This window comes from Pseudophryne corroboree, chromosome 11, assembly GCF_028390025.1.
Source record: "Pseudophryne corroboree isolate aPseCor3 chromosome 11, aPseCor3.hap2, whole genome shotgun sequence".
Taxonomy (NCBI): domain Eukaryota; kingdom Metazoa; phylum Chordata; class Amphibia; order Anura; family Myobatrachidae; genus Pseudophryne; species Pseudophryne corroboree.
Window position 1 is genome coordinate 342,691,641 of NC_086454.1, and position 22,074 is coordinate 342,713,714.

At 55.1% G+C, this 22,074-nt stretch overlaps 1 protein-coding gene across 1 annotated transcript in view; it reads right to left on the reverse strand.

Moving 5' to 3' along the window:
- Positions 1-21,362, reverse strand: part of VPS4A (vacuolar protein sorting 4 homolog A) — a 45,698-nt gene extending 24,336 nt beyond the window's left edge. Inside the window, exons 1-3 of the mRNA XM_063945917.1 lie at positions 21,250-21,362; positions 8,098-8,209; positions 1,247-1,391 (exon numbers count right to left, since the gene is read on the reverse strand). Coding sequence (XP_063801987.1) covers positions 1,247-1,391; positions 8,098-8,209; positions 21,250-21,270 — 278 coding nt within the window. The 5' untranslated portion in view covers positions 21,271-21,362. The remainder of the gene's footprint in view (positions 1-1,246; positions 1,392-8,097; positions 8,210-21,249) is intronic.
- Between the last annotated feature and the right edge of the window lie 712 nt (positions 21,363-22,074).

Here is a 22,074-nt window from a genome sequence, read left to right on the forward strand (position 1 = left end):
CAGCGCTCACCTACCTCCTCTCCCTCCCCTAAGGCCAGCGCTCACCTACCTCCTCTCCCTCCCCTAAGGCCAGCGCTCACCTACCTCCTCTCCCTCCCCTAAGGCCAGCGCTCACCTACCTCCTCTCCCTCCCCTAAGGCCAGCGCTCACCTACCTCCTCTCCCTCCCTTAACGGTGCTCACCTGTCTTTGCCCCCTTCTCTATGGCTGGTGCTCACCTGCCTCCTTCCACTTCCCTAAGGCTGGCGCTCACCAGCCTCCTCCCCCTCCTCTAGAGCCAGCGCTCACCAGCCTCCTCCCCCTCCTCTAAGGCCAGCGCTCACCAGCCTCCTTCACCCCTCCTCTACAGCCAGCGCTCACCAGCCTCCTCCCCCTCCTCTAAGGCCAGCGCTCACCAGCCTCCTCCCCCTCCTCTAAGGCCAGCGCTCACCAGCCTCCTCCCCCTCCTCTAGAGCCAGCGCTCACCAGCCTCCTTCACCCCTCCTCTAGAGCCAGCGCTCACCAGCCTCCTCTCCCTCCTCTAAGGCCAGCGCTCACCAGCCTCCTCCCCCTCCTCTAGAGCCAGCGCTCACCAGCCTCCTCCCCCTCCTCTAAGGCCAGCGCTCAACAGCCTCCTCCCCCTCCTCTAAGGCCAGCGCTCACCAGCCTCCTCCCCCTCCTCTAGAGCCAGCGCTCACCAGCCTCCTCCCCCTCCTCTAGAGCCAGCGCTCACCAGCCTCCTCCCCCTCCTCTAGAGCCAGCGCTCACCAGCCTCCTCCCCCTCCTCTAAGGCCAGCGCTCACCAGCCTCCTCCCCCTGCTCTAAGGCCAGCGCTCACCAGCCTCCTTCCCCCTCCCTTAAGGCCGGTGTTCACCTGCCTCCACTTCCTCCTCCCCTAAGGCCGGCGCTCACCTACCTCCTCCTCCCCCCCTAAGGGCGGCGCTCACCTGCCTCTGCCTCTTCCCCTAAGGGCGGCGCTCACCTGCCTCCTCCCCTAAGGGTGGCACTCACCTGCCTCCTCTCCACCCCTATTGCACGAGGCATCATTAAGCCTGGCAGTAATACCGCAGCCCGGGTAACCGTCTCTCTCTGAATATGGATATTGCTGAATTCCCCCCCGCGGCTGCCTTGGCTGTTCTGATGTAAGGGCTGATTAGGGGCCATGGGAACGCTGTATAAGAATCTATATAAAAGAGTTAAAACCTAACAAGTCACCTGTAAGAGGGGGTCCCCTCACACCCCCATGCAGTATGCAGAGAATATCTCACCCCTTCTCATTCTGCGACTCCTTCACGGGTTTTTTGCTTTGCTTGTCCTTTGTTTTTAGATAATCCTTAAGTTTCTCTGCGCGATCCAGGTACTGCATGCACTTGGCTCGGATGCTCTCTTTGGCCTTGTCACTATGAGCTTCATCTGTTGTCATAAAACAAGGACGTACTTAGGAAGAGCAGGGTTCTCATTCATGTCATCTGCAAACCCGTCCCAGCCTGGCAGCCCGGGATAGTCCTGCATCGCCTCTCACCCAGCCTGGCACCCTGTGTATACAGCATCTCCTCTCACCCAGCCTGGCACCCTGTGTATGCAGCATCGCCTCTCACCCAGCCTGGCACCCTGTGAATGCAGCATCTCCTCTCACCCAGCCTGGCACCCTGTGTATATAGCATCTCCTCTCACCCAGCCTGGCACCCTGTGAATGCAGCATCTCCTCTCACCCAGCCTGGCACCCTGTGTATATAGTATCTCCTCTCACCCAGCCTGGCACCCTGTGTATATAGCATCTCCTCTCACCCAGCCTGGCACCCTGTGTATATAGCATCTCCTCTCACCCAGCCTGGCACCCTGTGTATATAGCATCTCCTCTCACCCAGCCTGGCACCCTGTGTATATAGCATCTCCTCTCACCCAGCCTGGCACCCTGTGTATATAGCATCTCCCCACACCCAGCCTGGCACCCTGTGTATATAGCACCTCCTCTCACCCAGCCTGGCACCCTGTGTATGCAGCATCTCCTCTCACCCAGCCTGGTACCCTGTGTATTTAGCATCTCCTCACACCCAGCCTGGCACCCTGTGTATATAGCACCTCCTCTCACCCAGCCTGCCACCCTGTGTATATAGCATCTCCACTCACCCAGCCTGGCACCCTGTGTATATAGCATCTCCACTCACCCAGCCTGCCACCCTGTGTATATAGCATCTCCACTCACCCAGCCTGGCACCCTGTGTATGCAGCACCTCCTCTCACCCAGCCTGGCACCCTGTGTATGCAGCATCTCCTCTCACCCAGCCTGGCACCCTGTGTATGCAGCACCTCCTCTCACCCAGCCTGGCACCCTGTGTATATAGCATCTCCTCTCACTCAGCCTGGCACCCTGTATATACAGCATCTCCTCTCACCCAGCCTGGCACCCTGTGTATATAGCATCTCCTCACACCCAGCCTGGCACCCTGTGTATGGAGCATCTCCTCTCACCCAGCCTGGCACCCTGTGTATGCAGCATCTCCTCTCACCCAGCCTGGCACCCTGTGTATGCAGCAGCTCCTCTCACCCAGCCTGGCACCCTGTGTATATAGCATCTCCTCACACCAAGCCTGGCACCCTGTATATACAGCATCTCCTCTCACCCAGCCTGGCACCCTGTGTATATAGCATCTCCTCTCACCCAGCCTGGCACTCTGTGTATATAGCATCTCCTCTCACCCAGCCTGGCACCCTGTGTATATAGCACCTCCTCTCACCCAGCCTGGCACCCTGTGTATGCAGCATCTCTTCTCACCCAGCCTGGCACCCTGTGTATGTAGCATCTCCTCTCACCCAGCCTGGCACCCTGTGTATATAGCATCTCCTCTCACCCAGCCTGGCACCCTGTGTATGCAGCATCTCTTCTCACCCAGCCTGGCACCCTGTGTATATAGCATCTCCTCTCACCCAGCCTGGCACCCTGTGTATATAGCATCTCCTCACACCAAGCCTGGCACCCTGTGTATGCAGCATCTCTTCTCACCCAGCCTGGCACCCTGTGTATATAGCATCTCCTCTCACCCAGTCTGGCACCCTGTGTATATAGCATCTCCTCACACCCAGCCTGGTACCCTGTGTATATAGCATCTCCTCTCACCCAGCCTGGCACCCTGTGTATATAGCATCTCCTCTCACCCAGCCTGGCACCCTGTGTATGCAGCATCTCCTCTCACCCAGCCTGGCACCCTGTGTATGCAGCACCTCCTCTCACCCAGCCTGGCACCCTGTGTATGCAGCATCTCCTCTCACCCAGCCTGGCACCCTGTGTATATAGCATCTCCTCTCATCCAGCCTGGCACCCTGTGTATATAGCTTCTCCTCTCACCCAGCCTGGCACCCTGTGTATATAGCATCTCCTCTCACCCAGCCTGGCACCCTGTGTATATAGCATCTCCTCTCACCCAGCCTGGCACCCTGTGTATATATAGCATCTCCTCTCACCCAGCCTGGCACCCTGTGTATATAGCATCTCCTCTCACCCAGCCTGGCACCCTGTGTATGCAGCATCTCCTCTCACCCAGCCTGGCACCCTGTGTATATAGCACCTCCTCTCACCCAGCCTGGCACCCTGTGTATGCAGCATCTCCTCTCCCCCAGCCTGGCACCCTGTATATATAGCATCTCCTCTCACCCAGCCTGGCACCCTGTGTATGCAGCATCTCCTCTCACCCAGCCTGGCACCCTGTATATATAGCATCTCCTCACACCCAGCCTGGCACCCTGTGTATATAGCATCTCCTCTCACCCAGCCTGGCACCCTGCGTATGCAGCTTCTCCTCTCACACAGCCTGGCACCCTGTGTATGCAGCATCTCCTCTCACCCAGCCTGGCACCCTGTGTATATAGCATCTCCTCTCACCCAGCCTGGCACCCTGTGTATAAAGCATCTCCTCTCACCCAGCCTGGCACCCTGTGTATGCAGCACCTCCTCTCACCCAGCCTGGCACCCTGTGTATGCAGCATCTCCTCTCACCCAGCCTGGCACCCTGTGTATGCAGCACCTCCTCTCACCCAGCCTGGCACCCTGTGTATGCAGCACCTCCTCTCACCCAGCCTGGCACCCTGTGTATATAGCATCTCCTCTCACCCAGCCTGGCACCCTGTGTATGCAGCACCTCCTCTCACCCAGCCTGGCACCCTGTGTATATAGCATCTCCTCTCACCCAGCCTGGCACCCTGTGTATATAGCATCTCCTCTCACCCAGCCTGCCACCCTGTGTATATAGCATCTCCTCTCACCCAGCCTGGTACCCTGTGTATTTAGCATCTCCTCTCACCCAGCCTGGCACCCTGTGTATGCAGCATTTCCTCACACCCAGCCTGGCACCCTGTGTATGCAGCATCCCCTCTCACCCAGCCTGGCACCCTGTGTATGCAGCATCTCCTCTCACCCAGCCTGGCACCCTGTGTATATAGCATCTCCTCTCACCCAGCCTGGCACCCTGTGTATATAGCATCTCCTCTCACCCAGCCTGGCACCCTGTGTATATAGCATCTCCTCACACCCAGCCTGGAACCCTGTGTATGCAGCATCTCCTCTCACCCAGCCTGGCACCCTGTGTATGCAGCATCTCCTCTCACCCAGCCTGGCACCCTGTGTATAAAGTATCTCCTCACACCCAGCCTGGCACCCTGTATATACAGCATCTCCTCTCACCCAGCCTGGCACCCTGTGTATATAGCATCTCCTCTCACCCAGCCTGGCACCCTGTGTATATAGCATCTCCTCGCACCCAGCCTGGCACCCTGTGTATATAGCACCTCCTCTCACCCAGCCTGGCACCCTGTGTATATAGCATCTCCTCTCACCCAGCCTGGCACCCTGTGTATACAGCATCTCCTCTCACCCAGCCTGGCACCCTGTGTATACAGCATCTCCTCTCACCCAGCCTGGCACCCTGTGTATACAGCATCTCCTCTCACCCAGCCTGGCACCCTGTGTATACAGCATCTCCTCTCACCCAGCCTGGCACCCTGTGTATACAGCATCTCCTCACACCCAGCCTGGCACCTTGTGTATGCAGCATCTCCTCTCACCCAGCCTGGCACCCTGTGTATACAGCATCTCCTCTCACCCAGTCTGGCACCCTGTGTATATAGCATCTCCTCTCACTCAGCCTGGCACCCTGTATATACAGCATCTCCTCTCACCCAGCCTGGCACCCTGTGTATATAGCATCTCCTCACACCCAGCCTGGAACCCTGTGTATGCAGCATCTCCTCTCACCCAGCCTGGCACCCTGTGTATGCAGCATCTCCTCTCACCCAGCCTGGCACCCTGTGTATATGCAGCATCTCCTCTCACCCAGCCTGGCACCCTGTGTATATGCAGCATCTCCTCTCACCCAGTCTGGCACCCTGTGTATATAGCATCTCCTCTCACTCAGCCTGGCACCCTGTATATACAGCATCTCCTCTCACCCAGCCTGGCACCCTGTGTATATAGCATCTCCTCTCACCCAGCCTGGCACCCTGTGTATATGCAGCATCTCCTCTCACCCAGCCTGGCACCCTGTGTATGCAGCACCTCCTCTCACCCAGCCTGGCACCCTGTGTATGCAGCATCTCCTCTCACCCAACCTGGCACCCTGTGTATATAGCATCTCCTCACACCAAGCCTGGCACCCTGTGTATGCAGCATCTCCTCTCACCCAGCCTGGCACCCTGTGTATGCAGCATCTCTTCTCACCCAGCCTGGCACCCTGTGTATATAGCATCTCCTCTCACCCAGCCTGGCACCCTGTGTATATAGCATCTCCTCACACCCAGCCTGGCACCCTGTGTATATAGCATCTCCTCTCACCCAGCCTGGCACCCTGTGTATGCAGCATCTCCTCTCACCCAGCCTGGCACCCTGTGTATGCAGCATCTCCTCTCACCCAGACTGGCACCCTGTGTATATGCAGCATCTCCTCTCACCCAGCCTGGCACCCTGTGTATATGCAGCATCTCCTCTCACCCAGCCTGGCACCATGTGTATGCAGCATCTCCTCTCACCCAGCCTGGCACCCTGTGTATGCAGCATCTCCTCTCACCCAGCCTGGCACCCTGTGTATATAGCATCTCCTCACACCAAGCCTGGCACCCTGTGTATGCAGCTTCTCCTCACACCCAGCCTGGCATCCTGTGTATGCAGTTTCTCCTCTCACCCAGCCTGGCACCCTGTGTATATATAGCATCTCCTCTCACCCAGCCTGGCACCCTGTGTATATAGCATCTCCTCTCACCCAGCCTGGTACCCTGTGTATGCAGCATCTCCTCTCACCCAGCCTGGCACCCTGTGTATATAGCACCTCCTCTCACCCAGCCTGGCACCCTGTGTATATAGCATCTCCTCTCACCCAGCCTGGCACCCTGTGTATGCAGCACCTCCTCTCACCCAGCCTGGCACCCTGTGTATATAGCATCTCCTCTCATCCAGCCTGGCACCCTGTGTATATAGCATCTCCTCTCACCCAGCCTGGCACCCTGTGTATATAGCATCTCCTCTCTCCCAGCCTGGCACCCTGTGTATGCAGCATCTCCTCTCACCCAGCCTGGCACCCTGTGTATATAGCATCTCCTCTCACCCAGCCTGGCACCCTGTGTATGCATCTCCTCTCACCCAGCCTGGCACCCTGTGTATGCAGCATCTCCTCTCACCCAGCCTGGCACCCTGTATATATAGCATCTCCTCACACCCAGCCTGGCACCTTGTGTATATAGCATCTCCTCTCACCCAGCCTAGCACCCTGTGTATATAGCATCTCCTCACACCCAGCCTGGCACCCTGTGTATATAGCATCTCCTCTCACCCAGCCTGGCACCCTGTGTATATAGCATCTCCTCTCACCCAGCCTGGCACCCTGTGTATGCAGCATCTCCTCTCACCCAGCCTGGCACCCTGTGTATGCAGCACCTCCTCTCACCCAGCCTGGCACCCTGTGTATGCAGCATCTCCTCTCACCCAGCCTGGCACCCTGTGTATATAGCATCTCCTCTCACCCAGCCTGGCACCCTGCGTATGCAGCTTCTCCTCACACCCAGCCTGGCATCCTGTGTATGCAGTTTCTCCTCTTACCCAGCCTGGCACCCTGTGTATATATAGCATCTCCTCTCACCCAGCCTGGCACCCTGTGTATATAGCATCTCCTCTCACCCAGCCTGGTACCCTGTGTATGCAGCATCTCCTCTCACCCAGCCTGGCACCCTGTGTATATAGCACCTCCTCTCACCCAGCCTGGCACCCTGTGTATATAGCATCTCCTCTCATCCAGCCTGGCACCCTGTGTATGCAGCATCTCCTCTCACCCAGCCTGGCACCCTGTGTATGCAGCATCTCCTCTCACCCAGCCTGGCACCCTGTGTATATAGCATCTCCTCTCTCCCAGCCTGGCACCCTGTGTATGCAGCATCTCCTCTCACCCAGCCTGGCACCCTGTGTATATAGCATCTCCTCTCACCCAGCCTGGCACCCTGTGTATGCAGCATCTCCTCTCACCCAGCCTGGCACCCTGTGTATATAGCATCTCCTCTCACCCAGCCTGGCACCCTGTGTATGCAGCATCTCCTCTCACCCAGCCTGGCACCCTGTGTATATAGCATCTCCTCTCACCCAGCCTGGCACCCTGTGTATATAGCATCTCCTCTCTCCCAGCCTGGCACCCTGTGTATGCAGCATCTCCTCTCACCCAGCCTGGCACCCTGTGTATATAGCATCTCCTCTCACCCAGCCTGGCACCCTGTGTATGCAGCATCTCCTCTCACCCAGCCTGGCACCCTGTGTATATAGCATCTCCTCTCACCCAGCCTGGCACCCTGTATATATAGCATCTCCTCACACCCAGCCTGGCACCCTGTGTATGCAGTATCTCCTAGAAACGTGTATGCTTACACCCCCTTTACCTAGCCTGGCATACCACGAATGCCTACACCCATTCTCCCCCAGCCTGGCATCAGTTATTTCTATAGCCCCTGTCACCCAGCCTGCTAGCCAGTGTAGCCAACCATACCTTCTCTCTGCGCCTGGCAGACTATGGAACCCTTTGTGAGTTCTCTCCCCACATGGCGCCATTACTTGTACCTGCGTCTCGTCACCCAGTACGGCCCAGGGACTTACACTTAATGGCATGCAGGAAATACTCCACGGCATGCTGGTATAACCTCAGGGCCTCGTCATAGTTCTTGTTTTTGTCCTCCTCTGTGGCCTTGGTCACCAGATCGATGGCTTTCTGTAACAGATAATAAATACTGTGTCATCTGTCCAAGCTATGTACTATAATAATAACAGCAGCCATTTTATTTGTATGGGGATTTCTTCAGTAGGACTCACGGGATGCAGTCAATATACTGCTGGGATTGCGGCGTCTGTCTCTTGAACGCCAGAATTCCGACAGCTGACATTTTACTGACATACGGAATACAGACACACGCCATGTATTCCCACTCGGTTGGTGGGTCAACGCCACCAGCCAAGTAGGAATAGAACCAGAGCCCAATGCGCGGCAAGCACAGCAAGCCTGCGAGACGATTCGCTGCCGGCAGACGGTGTACCGCTGTCGGCATAGTGACAGCTGGCATATCGTATGTGTGTGCTTTACAGAGACCATGGACATAATTAGGGAGGCAGCCATTCTGAGCGTACATCAATTCCAAGGATATTCTTCCTACTTATGAGAGGGCGAGCGACAGAGGCAGGGCACCAGAGAGGGAGGGGAGGGCGAGCGACAGAGGCAGGGCACCAGAGAGGAAGGAGAGGGCGAGCGACAGAGGCAGGGCCCCAGAGAGGGAGAGGAGGGCGAGCGACAGAGGCAGGGCACCGCAGAGGGAGGGGAGGGCGAGCGACAGAGGCAGGGCACCGCAGAGGGAGGGGAGGGCGAGCGACAGAGGCAGGGCACCGCAGAGGGAGGGGAGGGCGAGCGACAGAGGCAGGGCACCAGAGAGGGAGGGGAGGGCGAGCGACAGAGGCAGGGCACCAGAGAGGGAGGGGAGGGCGAGCGACAGAGGCAGGGCACCAGAGAGGGAGGGAAGGGCGAGCGACAGAGGCAGGGCACCAGAGAGGGAGGGGAGGGCGAGCGACAGAGGCAGGGCACCAGAGAGGAAGGGGAGGGCGAGCGACAGAGGCAGGGCACCAGAGAGGGAGGGGAGGGTGAGCGACAGAGGCAGGGCACCAGAGAGGGAGGGGAGGGTGAGCGACAGAGGCAGGGCACCAGAGAGGGAGGGGAGGGCGAGCGACGGAGGCAGGGCACCAGAGAGGAAGGGGAGGGTGAGCGACAGAGGCAGGGCACCAGAGAGAAAGGGGAGGGCGAGCGACAGAGGCAGGGCACCGGACCCAAATCTAACTCTCTCTGCACATGTTACACCTGTCCTCCCTGCACTGTACATGGTTTTGCGCAACTGCTAACAAATTTGCTGCTGCGATCAACTTGGAATTAGGCCCTTAGTCAAAATCTGTACAATCTGTGCTATCTGGGCTCTGGGGGAGTTCAAGGGAAATCGCATAGTCAAAATCGAACATAGCAAAGATCTCACCGTGTGTACACACCCTTAATCAGATTGTGTTTGGGAAAGCCACTGGTTTGGTTCATATGTGAAAAGGAGCAGAACATTGCTTTATCTGATTCTTAACTCTTTTGAAATGTAACTGGTATTTATTTATATTTTGTGCAATAACCTGATTGGTTGGAGAAGACAGAGGGCTGTCCAGGGTGCACCCAGTGTCTCCAAGCTCCGCCTCCAGCCAGCTACTGGGTAGAGACCTAGTCAAGCGACTAGTGGGGATTCGTCAACACAACACAGGTGTGGTAAGACAGGGTGTCGACGCATACCGAGCAGAACCTTGGTTCCAGACGCCACGGCAGGGTAGGAGTCTGGTGGTAGCAGTGTAGTACCTGCTCACTGCGCAGTGGGTGGAGTCAGTAACAGGCAGTTACTGACGGTAAGCGGGAATGCCCTATGTGGCCAGGTCCTGTGTGACCTAAAACTCCATTTTGTGACTGGGGGCGGGACGCGAAGCGGTGGGGGCTTTCGCACGGGACCATCCGGTCACAGGGAGGCACTGTGTATGTGTAGGGGGGAAGGGACGGGGGCACTGTGTATGGGGAAGGGACGGGGGGACTGTGTATGGGGAAGGGACGGGGACACTAGGGATAGGGACAGGGGCACTGTGTATGTATAGGAGGGGAGGTGAAGGGACTGGGGGCACTGTGTATGTGTAGGGGGGAAGGGACAGGGGCACTGTGTATGGGGAAGGGATGGGGACACTGTATGTATAGGAGGGGAAGGGATGGGGACAGGGGCACTGTGTATGTATAGGAGGGGAGGTGAAGGGACTGGGGGCACTGTGTATGTGTAGGGGGGAAGGGAAGGGGGCACTGTGTAGGGGGAAGGGACGGGGACACTGTATGTCTAGGGGGTAGGGACTGGAGGCACTGTGTATGTGTAGGAGGGGAGGGATGGGTATGGAGGGCACTGTGTATGTATAGGGGGGAAGGGACAGGGCACTGTGTATGTGTAGGGCGGAAGGGACAGGGCACCGTGTATGTATAGGAGGGCAAGGGATGGGGACTGGGGCACTGTGTACGTATAAGAGGGTAAGGGATGGGTACGGGGGCACTGTGTATTATATAAGGGGAGGGATGGGGGCGGGGGCACTGTGTATTATAGGAGGGGAGGGATGGGCACGGGGGGGGGGGGCACTGTGTATGTATAGGAGGGGAAGGGATGGGGACGGGGGCACTGTATGTATAGAACGGGAGGGATGGGCACGGGGGGCACTGTATGTGTAGAGGGGAAGGGACGGGGGTCACTGTGTATGTATAGGACGGGAGGGATGGGCACGGGGGGCACTGTATGTGTAGAGGGTGTCAAAGTCGAAAAATATCGTGATCCACAATGCCTTGTACTAACCCCATGCACATGCCCGCTGCGCGTGCACACGCCGTGCCGTGCGTGCGCATATTCGCACTTTGCGTAACGGAGGCCGTGTGCTTTGGCGCGTGGTATGCGCATTTACGGTAGGATTTGTGAGCATGTAGCGGGCGACTCGATCGTAACATATTTATCCCAAATAGTTTTATAGATGATATTCCCCTTAACAATATCAGCAAGTATGTTTAGTTTAAATGGTTCGTGGACAGAGAGATTCCTCTTTGCATGATAGGAAGGGTCAGATAAAGGTTGAACGGTGGTGTTTAGTATCCAGCTGTAGCGTATTTTAATAGTAACATTTTGGTGTTGGTTAGGAAGAGATTGTTCGCTCCAGCGTATAGTTATGTGTAAAAGTAGTTTATAGACATTTACTGTATTTGCTGTTCATTATCCATGCGGTGGGAATCCTGAGGATACCTCCCACCTGAGCAGTTGGAGACAGACACATCCCACCTGTTCGAACCCACCTATGACCTTTTGTTATAATGCAGAGACACATTCCTGTGTCCAATGAACAATGAGATTGTAGGGACCATTGTATTGTTACTGTATGTTGTGAATATAAGGACCACCATTGCTGGGCCAGTCACTCACTCTCTCTGCAAGGTTTTCGTCATTGAAGGCTGAGGGCTGGTTTCCAGGACTGCGCTTGCAATTCATTCCCACGTGTGTAAGTTCTCTGTGGCCATTTTGTTATCCTTTGTGTTTGCCAATTATTCTCTGTTTGCTTGTATTGCGATCGCTTCGCTATTGTTTATATTATGTCTTGTTATTCTGTTTAGATATTAATGTTAGGTCTGTAGTGTATGAACTGTACGGTTATCCCCTTTTATACTAAAAGAATCTTCCACGAGGGTGTTAGAGCCTGAGTGGTCGTTTAAACCCATATCAGGTCTTGTGTATTTCACCATTTATTACAAAGGGTTTCTGAGCGTCTCAATCGCTCAAACAGCTTTCATATTATCAAGGTCAAAAAGCGTTACATCGTTCTAGTATTACAGTACTAAGGTTTACAGTATAAGCATACCCTTACAGTGTCTATTTAAAAGGTCTAAAGGCTACCAACTGTGTGTGCGCCCACTGTGTGTATTCCGTACACTCAGCGCAGCGTGTGTACACTACGTGTGTACCACGTGCGAAGTCTTTGTACGCAAATAGCGTACAAAGTGCGTAGCACGTGCACGTGGTCTGGCGGCCATTACAGCTCCACGGTATTAGTACATAGCTTAATGTTTTAAGTATAGATTTGACTTTATCAAGGGGAAGGGACGGGGGTCACTGTGTATGTATAGGACGGGAGGGATGGGTACGGGGGCACTGTATGTGTAGAGGGGAAGGGACGGGGGGCACTGTGTATGTATAGGACGGGAGGGATGGGCACGGGGGGCACTGTACGTGTAGAGGGAAAGGGACGGGGGTCACTGTGTATGTATAGGAGGGGAAGGGACGGGGGGCACTGTGTATGTATAGGAGGGAAGGGACGGGGGGCACTGTGTATGTATAGGACGGGAGGGATGGGCACGGGGGCACTGTGTATGTGTAGGAGGAAGGGATGGGCACGGGGGTGTGACCGGAGACCCCGTAAGCCACATGGACAATGGCAGTCGTGGCAGGTAAGGGGTTAACCTTCCGCGCCCAACAATTTTTCTCTGACGTCCTAGTGGATGCTGGGAACTCCGTAAGGACCATGGGGATTAGCGGCTCCGCAGGAGACTGGGCACAAAAAGAAAGCTTTAGGACTACCTGGTGTGCACTGGCTCCTCCCCCTATGACCCTCCTCCAAGCCTCAGTTAGATTTTTGTGCCCGACCGAGCAGGGTGCAACCGGAGACCCCGTAAGCCACATGGACAATGGCAGTCGTGGCAGGTAAGGGGTTAACCTTCCGCGCCCAACAATTTTTAAATGGACGAATTGGCGCTTGGTGCCACGTTCTACAAATGCATGTTTAATAATGTGTTATATGTTATATCTCTGTGCTGTGTGTAGTTGGAGAATGACAGACTGCAGTGTTATAGAACTGCATGGACAAAGCACTTATGAGAAAAGTACAGTATGAGTTATTTTGTTTCTAACCAGCTGTGGCAATTGTTCTTCAGCAACCTGTACATAACAAGTCATATGGTAATTGGCCTAGCTCCAGCAGGGGATAGGTGTCGATTAGCAGGCCTTTTGGTGAGCAAACATTTTCTTTCAGATACAAACTAACAGGGCCGTAACTACGTGCGTGCCAGCGGTGCCTGGCACACAGCGCAGTCGCCCTGAGGGCGCAAAGTCTGCGGCATTGTAATGAGTCAGACTGACTCATTACAAGCCGCTTCTGTGCTGCCTGACCCCCACTGCCTGGCTCCAGCTCCATGCTAAGGCTGCCGGCTCCCGCCTCCCGACCTCAACTGCCCGGCTCTGGCTGCCACACTTAAGCTGCCGGCTCCCGCTTTCAGAACCCCGCTGCCCAGCTTCCGCTGCCAGACCCCCCGCTGTCCGGTTGACGCACCCACACTACGGCTGCCAGCTCCCGCTTCCAGACCCCTGCTGCCCGGCTTCTGCATCCAGACCCCCGCTGCCCAGCTGCTGCATCCACACATCGGATGCCATGCCTCGCCTCCTGACCCCAGCTGCCCGGCTCCGAGTCTCCGACACCCAAACTTCAGCTGCCGGCTCCCACCTCCTGACCCTCGATGCCTGGCTCCTGCACCCACTGTCTGGCTCACGCACGCAGAGCCAGTTCTATGAGGAGAGGTGAGAAGAGATGAGACTGACAGGGCAAAGTGCCGGGGTGGGGATAGACAGAGTATATATGTGGCAGATACATATATATATATCTATGTGTGTGGCTGGGTGTGTGTATATGTGGCTGGGTGTGTGTGTGTATATTTGGGTGTGTGTGTATATTTGCCTGTGTATGTGTGTATATATATATATATATATATATATATATATATATATATATATAACTGTGTATATATGTAATTGTGTGTATCTATGTATATATGTCCGGGAATCTGGTATGTACTTATGCCCCTAGCCTGTCGTTATGTGTAAAAGGGGGACTCTGCCTGCTGCAATGTGTAAAAAGAGGATTCTGTCTGCCGTAATGTGTAAAAAGAGGATTCTGTCTGCCGTAATGTGTAAAAAAGGGGGACGCTGTCTGCCGTAATGTGTAAAAAAGGGGACGCTGTCTGCCGTAATGTGTAAAAAAGGGGACGCTGTCTGCCGTAATGTGTAAAAAAGGGGACGCTGTCTGCCGTAATGTGTAAAAAAGGGGACGCTGTCTGCCGTAATGTGTAAAAAAGGGGACGCTGTCTGCCGTAATGTGTAAAAAAGGGGACGCTGTCTGCCGTAATGTGTAAAAAAGGGGACGCTGTCTGCTGTAATGTGTAAAAAGGGGATGCTGTCTGCCGTAATGTGTAAGGGGACGCTGTCTGCCGTAATGTGTAAAAAGGAGGCACTGTCTGCTGTAATGTGTAAAAAGGCGATGCTATCTGCCGTAATGTGTAAGAAGGGGACGCTGTCTGCCGTAATGTGTAAGAAGGGGACGCTGTCTGCCGTAATGTGTAAAAAAAAGGGACGCTGTCTGCCGTAATGTGTAAAAAAGGGGACGCTGTCTGCCGTAATGTGTAAAAAAGGGGACGCTGTCTGTCGTAATGTGTAAAAAAGGGGACGCTGTCTGCCGTAATGTGTAAAAAAGGGGGCGCTGTCTGCTGTAATGTGTAAAAAAGGGGACGCTATCTGCTGTAATGTGTAAAAAGGGGATGCTGTCTGCCGTAATGTGTAAAAAAGGGGACGCTGTCTGCCGTAATGTGTAAAAAAGGGGGCGCTGTCTGCTGTAATGTGTAAAAAAGGGGACGCTGTCTGCTGTAATGTGTAAAAAGGGGATGCTGTCTGCCGTAATGTGTAAGGGGACGCTGTCTGCCGTAATGTGTAAGAAGGGGACGCTGTCTGCCGTAATGTGTAAGAAGGGGACGCTGTCTGCCGTAATATGTAAAAAAAAAGGGACGCTGTCTGCCGTAATGTGTAAAAAAAGGGACTCTGTCTGTCATAATGTGTAAAAAAGCGGACGCTGTCTGCCGTAATGTGTAAAAAGGGGATGCTGTCTGCCGTAATGTGTAAAAAAGGGGACGCTGTCTGCCGTAATGTGTAAAAAGCGGACGCTGTCTGCCGTAATGTGTAAAAAGGGGATGCTGTCTGTCATAATGTGTAAAAAAGCGGACGCTGTCTGCCGTAATGTGTAAAAAGGGGATGCTGTCTGCCGTAATGTGTAAAAAAGGGGACGCTGTCTGCCGTAATGTGTAAAAAGGGGACACTGTCTGCTGTAATGTGTAAAAAAGGGAACGCTGTCTGCCGTAATGTGTAAAAAGGAGCCGCTGTCTGCCGTAATGTGTAAGAAGGGGCTCTACCTGGTGTAGTGGCGCTACTGTGCCACGTACTTTGAATAATGGAGACTACTGTGCACCATTACATGAATTGGTATTATTTTGTGGCCACACCCCTCTCCTGTGAAGCCACGCCCCTATATTTTTTGCGCGGCGCGCACTGCCGTTTCTTGCACACAGCGCTAAAATGTCTAGTTACGGCACTGCAAACTAAGGTTTGGAAAGATGATTGTTTGTGCTTTCAGCATCTCCTGTTGTGTGATAAGCCAAAACTGGTTTTACATGGAGATGTGAAAGAGAAAAGTGGCTGCTAAATCAGATTGTGTTTTACGAATACAAACTAGTGAGTTTCGTGTAACAACAGTTTGATGTAATAATCCGATTGTGTTTGGGAAAGCCACTGGTTTGGTTCATATGTGAAAAGGAGCAGAACATTGCTTTATCTAATTCTTAACTCTTTTGAAATGTAACTTGTATTTATTTATATTTTGTGCGATAACCTGATTGGTTGGAGAATATGGAGGGCTGTCCAGGGTGCACCCAGTGTCTCCAAGCTCCGCCTCCAGCCAGCTACTGGGTAGAGACCTAGTCAAGCGACTAGTGGGGATTCGTCAACACAACACAGGTGTGGTAAGGTGTGGCATACCGAGCAGAACCTTGGTTCCAGACGCCACGGCAGGGTAGGAGTCTGGTGGTGGCAGTGTAGTACCTGCTCACTGCGCAGTGGGTGGAGTCAGTAACAGGCAGTTACTGATGGTAAGCGGGAATGCCCTATGTGGCCAGGTCCTGTGTGACCTAAAACTCCAGTCTGTGACTGGGGTCGGGACGCGAAGCGGTGGGGGCTTTCGCACGGGACCATCCGGTCACAGGGAGGCACTGTGTATGTGTAGGGGGGAAGGGACGGGGGCACTGTGTATGGGGAAGGGACGGGGACACTGTATGTATAGGAGGGGAAGGGATAGGGACAGGGGCACTGTGTATGTATAGGAGGGGAGGTGAAGGGACTGGGGGCACTGTGTATGTGTAGGGGGGAAGGGACGGGGGCACTGTGTATGGGGAAGGGACGGGGACACTGTATGTACAGGAGGGGAAGGGATGGGGACAGGGGCACTGTGTATGTATAGGATGGGAGGGGAAGGGACTGGGGGCACTGTGTATGTGTAGGGGGGAAGGGACGGGGCACTGTGTAGGGGGAAGGGACGGGGACACTGTAAGTCTAGGGGGAAGGCACTGGAGGCACTGTGTATGTGTAGGGGGGAAGGGGGCACTGTGTATGTATAGGAGGGGAAGGGATGGGGACGGGGCACTGTGTATGTATAGGAGGGGAGGGATGGGTACGGAGGGCACTGTGTATGTGTAGGGGGGAAGGGAAGGGGGCACTGTGTATGTATAGGAGGGGAAGGGATGGGGACAGGGGCACTGTATGTATAGGAGGGGAGGAGAAGGGACTGGGGGCACTGTGTATGTGTAGGGGGGAAGGGACGGGGGGCACTGTGTATGTGTAGGGGGGAAGGGACAGGGCACCGTGTATGTATAGGGGGGAAGGGACAGGGCACCGTGTATGTATAGGGGGAAGGGACAGGGCACCGTGTATGTATAGGAAGGAAGGGACAGGGCACCGTGTATGTATAGGAGGGCAAGGGATGGGGACTGGGGCACTGTGTACGTATAAGAGGGTAAGGGATGGGTACGGGGGCACTGTATTATAGGAGGGGAGGGATGGGGGCGGGGGCACTGTGTATGTATAGGACGGGAGGCATGTGCACGGGGGGCACTGTATGTGTAGAGGGGAAAGGACGGGGGCACTGTATGTATAGGACGGGAAGGATGGGCATGGGGGGCACTGTATGTGTAGAGGGGAAAGGACGGGGGCACTGTATGTATAGGACGGGAGGGATGGGCATGGGGGGCACTGTATGTGTAGAGGGGAAGGGACGGGGGTCACTGTGTATGTATAGGACGGGAGGGATGGGCACGGGGGGCACTGTATGTGTAGAGGGGAAGGGACGGGGACGGGGGCACTGTGTATTATAGGAGGGGAGGGATGGGGGCGGGGCACTGTGTATTATAGGAGGGGAGGGATGGGCACGGGGGGCACTGTGTATGTGTAGGGGGGAAGGGACAGGGGGCACTGTGTATGTGTAGGAGGAAAGGGACGGGGGTACTGTGTATTATAGGAGGGAGGAAAGGGACGGGGGGCACTGTGTATGTGTAGGGGGGAAGGGACGGGGACACTGTATGTATAGGAGGGGAAGGGATGGGGACAGGGGCACTGTTTATGTATAGGAGGGAGGGGAAGGGACTGGGGGCACTGTGTATGTGTAGGGGGAAGGGACGGGGGGCACTGTGTATGTGTAGGGGGGAAGGGACGGGGGCGCTGTGTAAGTGTAGGAGGAAAGGGACGGGGGTACTGTGTATTATAGGAGGGAGGAATGGGACGGGGGGCACTGTGTATGTGTAGGGGGGAAGGGACGGGGACACTGTATGTATAGGAGGGGAGGGATGGGGTCGGGGCACTGTGTATTATAGGAGGGGAGGGATGGGCACGGGGGGCACTGTGTATGTGTAGGGGGGAAGGGACGGGGGCACTGTGTATGTGTAGGGGGGAAGGGACGGGGGTACTGTGTATTATAGGAGGAAGGAAAGGGACGGGGGGCACTGTGTATGTGTAGGGGGGAAGGGACGGGGACACTGTATGTATAGGAGGGGAAGGGATGGGGACAGGGGCACTGTATTTTAGGAGGGGAGGGATGGGTACGGGGGGCACTGTGTATGTGTAGGGGGAAAGGGACGGGGGGCACTGTGTATGTGTAAGGGGAAAGGGACGGGGGGCACTGTGTATGTGTAGGGGGAAGGGACGGGGACACTGTATGTGTAGGGGGAAGGGATGGGGACGGGGGCACTGTGTATTATAGGGTATGCTCCCAAGTGTTTGTACACTATTCATATAGATTAAATAGAAACACAGCACTATTCCTTCCTAGATGTGAATACCACTCATATAGGAGGAGACCACTATACGATCAGCCGTCACCAACCAGGAAGGAACTCTGAAGAGCTAGATCAGGACGGAAGCCACTAGTATCTATATATATGCCTATAATTAGCCACCAGTAGTATATCCTCAGGCATTGCCGATACCAGGCAGTCTCTCCAACCTATAATTACACCTGTGCTGTCATATCAGCACGTGACTCCTACTCACGAGCAGCACCTGAGTCACCGCACAAAGCCACAGGGTCACATGACGTACTGGACACCTTTACCTGGATGTTTGGGTGAAACCCGATCAATGTGAGGGGGGGATGTAACAAAGCTTGGAGAGAGATAAAGGAGCAGATGTATTAAGCCTGGAGAAGTGATAAAGAAGTGATAAGTGGAAGGTGTCGCACAAGCCAATCAGCTGGGTTTGAAAAATTACAGTCAGGAGCTGATTGGCTGGTGCGTTATCACCTTCTACTTACCACTTCTTTATCACTTCTCCCCAAAGTACCAGCCAATCAGCTCCTAACTGTCACTTCTCATACACACAGCCTGTCACAATGAATAACAGAAGTGATTTCTGGGGCATCTGACCTCGTAAAGAGAGGAGGCCCGTAGTAGCCAGCCAGCAAAATGATAGCTAGGTGATTGTTGGTTGCTCCACTTGTCCTTTTTAGCAGGTTTGATACATCTTCCCGTGTCATAAACCAGGTGTCCTTCTCTCAGACATAGTGCCCACTGCTCCGCTCTCAGACAGTGTCGTCCCCTCTGCTCACAGACATAGTGCCCCCTGCTCCGCTCTCAGACAGTGTCGTCCCCTCTGCTCACAGACATAGTGCCCCCTGCTCCGCTCTCAGACAGTGTCGTCCCCTCTGCTCACAGACATAGTGCCCCCTGCTCCGCTCTCAGACAGTGTCGTCCCCTCTGCTCACAGACATAGTGCCCCCTGCTCCGCTCTCAGACAGTGTCGTCCCCTCTGCTCACAGACATAGTGCCCCCTGCTCCGCTCTCAGACAGTGTTGTCCTCCTCTGCTCACAAACATAGTGCCCCCCCCCCCGCTCTGCTCCCAGACACAGTACCATCCCCTCTGTTCCCAGACATAGTGCCCCCTGCTCTGCTCCCAGACACAGTACCATCCCCTCTGCTCTCAGACATAGTGCCCCCCCGCTCTGCTCCCAGACACAGTACCATCCCCTCTGTTCCCAGACATAGTGCCCCCTGCTCTGCTCCCAGACACAGTACCATCCCCTCTGCTCACAGACATAGTGCTCCCCCGCTCTGCTCCCAGACACAGTACCATCCCCTCTGTTGCCAGACATAGTGCCCCCTGCTCCGCTCTCAGACACAGTGTCGTCCCTTCTGCTCACAGATATAGTGCCCTCTGCTCCACTCTCACAGTGCCATCCATCTGCCCATAGATATAGTGCCCCCTGCTTCGCTCTGCTCCCAGGCACAGTGCCCTCCACTCTGCTCTGCTCCCAGGCACAGTGCCCTCCACTCCGCTCCCAGGTATAGTACCCACCGCCCTGCTTCAATAGTGCCCCCCCTCTCCCCTGCTCCGCTCTGCGCTGACTGTATGTTCTATTGCCTGGCGTCTACCCAAGCCTCTTCTTGGCAATCCCTTCCCTCTCTATAATTCCTCTACCACAGGCTCCCTACCTTCCCTGGACCTTACACAGCTCTCTCTGCACTCTGGCTAAGCACATGATTCTCTCTTGCACCCTTCTGACAACTATAGGCCTCATTACCAGCTATAGTCCCCACCCCCTTGCCAGTTATAGGCTTCACTCTGCCATTTATAAACCCCCCCACTCTGCCCACTATAGACGTCCCCCTCTACTAAACCACACCCACTCTGCCAACTACAAGACACCCTCCCCCATCGGTGATCCATCAGAATGTGTTGTTGCCCCACCTGCCCACAAACTTGTCCCCACCTCCGGGCTGGGTATCTGAGCCTGCTCTTCCCCCTGGTCGGGGATCTGACCCTCCTCTCACCCTATGGCCCGGACATCTGACCCTCCTCTCACCCTATGGCCGGGCATTTTGGCCAGGGATCTGACCCTCATCTCACCCTAAGGCCGGGGATCTGACCCTCCTCTCACCCTATGGCCGGGCATTTTGGCCAGGGATCTGACCCTCCTCTCACCCTAAGGCCAGGCATATGACCCTCCTCTCACCCTATGGCCGGGCATTTTGGCCGGGCATCTGACCCTCCTCTCACCCTAAGGCCGGGGATCTGACCCTCCTCTCACCCTATGGCCGGGGATCTGACCCTCCTCTCACCCTATGGCCGGGGATCTGACCCTCCTCTCACCCTATGGCCGGGGATCTGACCCTCCTCTCACCCTATGGCCGGGGATCTGACCCTCCTCTCACCCTATGGCCCGGGATCTCACCCTCCTCTCACCCTATGGCCCGGGAACTCACCCTCCTCTGACCGGGGATCTGACCCTCTTCTCACCCTATGACCGGGGATCTCACCCTCCTCTCACCCTATGGCCGGGCATCTGACCCTCCTCTCACCCTATGGCCGGGGTTCTCACCCTCCTCTCACCCTATGGCCGGGGATCTGATCTACTCTCACCCTATGGCACGGGAACCCACCCTCCTCTCACCCTATGGCCGGGCATCTGACCCTCCTCTGACCCTATGGCCGGGGATCTCACCCTCCTCTCACCCTATGGCCGGCCATCTGACCCTCCTCTCACCCTATGGCCGGGGTTCTCACCCTCCTCTCACCCTATGGCAGGGGAACTCACCCTCCTATCACCCTATGGCAGGGGAACTCACCCTCCTCTCACCCTATGGCCGGCCATCTGACCTCCTCTCGCCCTATGGCCGGGGTTCTCACCCTATGACCGGGCATCTGACCCTCTCACCCTATGGCAGGGGATCTGACCCTCCTCAGGGCTTAATCCTGCCCTCACATCACACAGATCGCAATACCCTCCACTACGCGCCCCGCCCTCCCCGATCCCTCCGCTACCTGCAGGGTTGACGTTGTCATCTCATCTCCCGGTCCCGGTATCTCAGGGGTTTCTGCGGATTCCGGGGCCTGTCACTTAGCCGGAACCGGAAGTGACGACTGGCTGAAACCATCCCGGGAAAGCGGAAGCGGCGGTCAGGTGACAGCTGAGCGGGTGACTGCGGGGTTACCATGGCGACCGTGACGCTCCGCCGGCCGGGACTGCAGTGCACTTGCCGCGATGCAACTCGCCCAGGCCGCAGTGCCGACGCATAGTGCAGCTGTTGTGGAACCACAAGTCCCAGCGGGCTAGAGAGCGCGTGGGAAGGGGCTGGTGCTATATCTCTCTCCCAGGCTTAGTACATACAGCAGAGATTTTCAACCTTTTACAACTCGCAGCACACTGAACAAGATCTACATATTAAAAATAGAAAAAGTGATACCACAGGGCGCTAAGACCAATATAGCTCTTAATATGCGAAGAAGCTTTTTTCTTTTTCCAGAAGATATTCTAAGGAACAAAGAAATACACACAATTGTGCAATACAGAGAGACAGAGATAAGATCCAAGAGAGTTTTTATTGGTCCCGCTCACAATGATACAGGTTATTGATTGCGTGTCACCCTTAGGGGGTAAGTCATCCTCAGAAGGAATGATTCTCCTTTAAGGCTAAAATTAAAAAAAAAAAGACATATATAGTGCAATATTGTCTAATATAAAAAACGGATTTTAATACACAAATGCACTCGCAAGATTCAAAAATCAACAAGCATTTCACCAAACTGTAATCCTCTCCAAAGACACCGTTTTAGTCCAATCTGGCACAATGAATTCCTCCACAACTC